The sequence below is a fragment of the Cajanus cajan genome, chromosome 6, assembly GCF_000230855.2.
Source record: "Cajanus cajan strain Asha chromosome 6, NIPB_CcT2T_4, whole genome shotgun sequence".
In the NCBI taxonomy this organism is placed as follows: Eukaryota; Viridiplantae; Streptophyta; class Magnoliopsida; order Fabales; family Fabaceae; genus Cajanus; species Cajanus cajan.
The window spans coordinates 55,286,064-55,289,499 of NC_138522.1; the positions used below are offsets into that span (position 1 = coordinate 55,286,064).

Here is a 3,436-nt window from a genome sequence, read left to right on the forward strand (position 1 = left end):
TATATTTAAATAGTTTAATTTTAATAATTTTTTAAGTATATTTTTTGTCTTTTCACTTAAAATTTTTAATTTTCTATATTTTAATTTTAATAATTTTTTAAATATATTTTTATCTTTTATCTTAAAATTTTGAATTTTTATATTATAATTTTAATAATTTTTTATTGTTACTATTTATTAATTCTTTTCTTTTGTAATGTTTTATAACATTATTGAAATCTTATAATTTTAATCTCTATAATTTTATCTTACTTTTTATTTTATAAATATAATTTGAATTATTCATTTTATAATTAAATTAGTTATTTTTTAATTTTTATAAATTTACATAAAAACAATATATTGAAATCTCTCAAAAAAATTTAGCAACTTCCTTAATTTAACCTTTATTTGTCGTGAAATACTTAAGGTCCTATATGTATACCGGCCGTCCAGCAATTTGCCTTTAGAGTTCCACGTTCCAGCCATATATCTCAACGTAGGCACCCATAATAGCAATGTCAATTTGTGGTTTACGATGAATATTATCAAAAAGCAGGATACAATATATATATATATAGAAAGGAGGTGAAGCACCAAATGTGGCTGAGAACATAGCAAATTTACCATTTACTTTTTCTGCTACTAATTAAGTAAATAAAATGACAGCTAGCATATGTCACAAAAGAAAACGTAAAGAAGAAATTATTTAAATTAAGGTAAGAATATGAAAATGCTTCTCACCTTAATTTAAATATTCCACATTACAAGGGCAAAATTAGATCGGAGACTAGTTGACTCAACTTAGGGATAAAAAATTGAGTCATGATGACAAGTTACTAGTCTCAACTCTCAAGTAAGTGACAACTATTTACATATGTTCAGAGGGTTTTGGTGTTGCATTTTGTTTTTCTGGCGAGTCTGTAGTTATCTCTGGGATCGTGATTTCAACATGGTCGACGGTGTTATCAATATCCACAACAGGTTTTATGATTCCTCGATGAAGTAATGTTGGCTTCTCTGGTGAGACATTGGGTTCAATGACACTCTGGAAATGTGCTAACTCAGAAAGCTCAGAAACAGACTCATATATTTTCTCCACTGACTTGGTGATTTCTTCGAGTATTGATGCAACTGTGGCAACTGGGACTATGGCTAAGAGTTCAGTATCGTCCAAAGAAACCATTTCCAGTGCAACTTTGAGGTCTTCAACTGCGGTTTTTGAATTTTCTATGTGGCTTTTGGCACCTGATGGGTCTGTCATTGTTTTTATTGACGATGATATTGCCTTCAACGCCTTGTTGGACTCGGAACACATCTTCGTGCATGGTTCTTGAACTTTACACTTGAATTCCAAAGATGCCTGCATTAACCAAAATGCATGCATATTAGCCTCTAAAATTGCTTTTTTTGGTATTAAAAGTTCGCTTAAAATTGTTTTGAACTTTTAATATAAAAAGTTGTTTCCCATGTTATCAAACTATAATTGTTTTGATAATAGACATTCAAGTGAATAGGTCTCAAATATTAAAATTATAATGTGAGCTTAAAATTTAATATTTAATGTTTTTCACGTAGAAGGAATAACGATGTATTACTTGGATTTCCGGGTTAAGGTAGTTGTTAAGGGTTTCAATCTTGTAAGCACATTCCCGAGTAAGTGCTCCAATCTTCAAGTACTGCTTCCAAGGATGGCGAAGACCAAAACGGCCATGTCCTGGTTCCCACCTTGCCAAATTTGCCTGTACAATATATAACGTGAGTATTTGATAAATCTAGAAAATGAAAAGTTGCATGTAGTATCTCAGAATAAAAAAATAGAAAAAAAAAAAAAAACTCACCAAGGACTCCTCACTTGCTTTGGAATTGAGAACACTTTTATATCCTTCGAGAACTGACTTCTCACATTTTTCTTTATCCTCCGAGCAATGAAAATATTCGACTTCAAACCCTGAAAGTGGTAAGTGTTTTAGATATTATTACAAATGCAACACCAAAAAAAAAAAGCATTTAAAGTAACGATGAGTCAAATATATATACATACCTTGAAGGTAATTTGCTAGCTTTTCTATATTAGAAGCTACCAACTTGTGAAGATCTTCACCTGCCCAAACTGGACAAATGAAAATGGAGATGACGATGCATGCTGCTCCCCCTATTAAAATTGTTGAAAGTCTCTGATGAGCAAGCTCGAAGAGTTCTTCCACTCTGTACCCCGAGACAGTAACTAAACAGAATGTCAATATAAATATCATCACTCCATAGTCATATCTTGCCTTGATCTTTGGAAAAAATCTGAAAAAAGTAGCTCCTGCGGCTGCAAACACAAAACACAAACCATTAATTTAGCACATTGTTTAGAAACCAAATTAATTAATATTAGTCTCAAATCCATGTGAAAGCATATGTTTTACCTAGAATGAAGACAAGGATCCCAAGGACAACAGGTTCTGCTCTTTCTCCAAAAGCAGTAGCTAAGTGTTGCCCTCCAACCCCTAAAGCACCAGCTAATAATGTACCACATACTCTATTTAAACTTTTGTAGAGAGTTGCACCTGGTTAATTAGGAACCAAAGCATATTATATGTTAATACATTATTCTTTATAACTATTCAGACTTGATCTTTAGTTATATAATGTCTGTTTGATACAAATTTATAAGAATTTTTAAGGGATTTTCAATTAAAAATAATGAGTTTTTTTTTTTTCTAATATGAAACTCTCTAAAACACTTTTAACGTGTGTCCAAACATACTCATAATAACGAGCAATATATATTTATGATGTTTGAACTTACCTACACTGAATTCAAATACTACCACCACTGTAAGAACAGCCCACATTCCTGCAACTCCAAAGCCATCATAAAGAGGCCTCGAGTAGTAAACCAAGGACACCAATGTGAGAGCAATGGCCACTTTTAATGAGTGAATTACTCGTCTGGGGTCATCTTGCCCTATCTTTTTAATGCTCCTCGTGAAGTTGATGACCTTGGACTTGAAGCTACTAGGCAAAGCCTTGAGGTAGTTCCCCCATTGAGAAAAAAATCCACCCTTGTTTGCTTGCGCTGTTGACTCAATATCCATGACTAGATATGGAGTGGAGAACAACCTTGCCAAAAATGCACTTGGTGATATGACAAGTTTTACAAGGAAGGAACGAGATAACAACTATGAAGTGATGCAAGCTATAGATTGTGAGAAGCTTGAGGAAAATGCCTTTGAAGACTGATATTTATAGGAACAGAAGTACAGCTGTGTCGTGCAGCAATGATTTTTTTAGTCAGATACATGAGTTGCTGTTCTTTTGCCGAAAAGAAAAGGAGGGTTTTCTTTGAGGAAAAAGTGCTTTAGTCACAGCAGATATGTTAAATATATAAAAAAATAAAAATAAAAAAAATGCCCATAACTCTAAAAGTATATACTTTTAGGAATTCATTTCACTGACCAAAATAATG

At 32.4% G+C, this 3,436-nt stretch overlaps 1 protein-coding gene across 1 annotated transcript; it reads right to left on the minus strand.

Annotated features, from left to right (window-relative positions):
- Positions 1-297: 297 nt before the first annotated feature.
- On the minus strand, positions 298-3,164 carry LOC109813955 (aluminum activated malate transporter family protein). Its single transcript, XM_020378259.3, has 6 exons — positions 2,777-3,164; positions 2,394-2,534; positions 2,024-2,296; positions 1,821-1,930; positions 1,578-1,721; positions 298-1,342 (listed from the first exon to the last, which is right to left on the minus strand). Exons 1-6 carry the CDS (start codon positions 3,063-3,065, stop codon positions 851-853), a joined length of 1,449 nt encoding a protein of 482 aa, XP_020233848.2. The 5' UTR covers positions 3,066-3,164; the 3' UTR covers positions 298-850.
- Between the last annotated feature and the right edge of the window lie 272 nt (positions 3,165-3,436).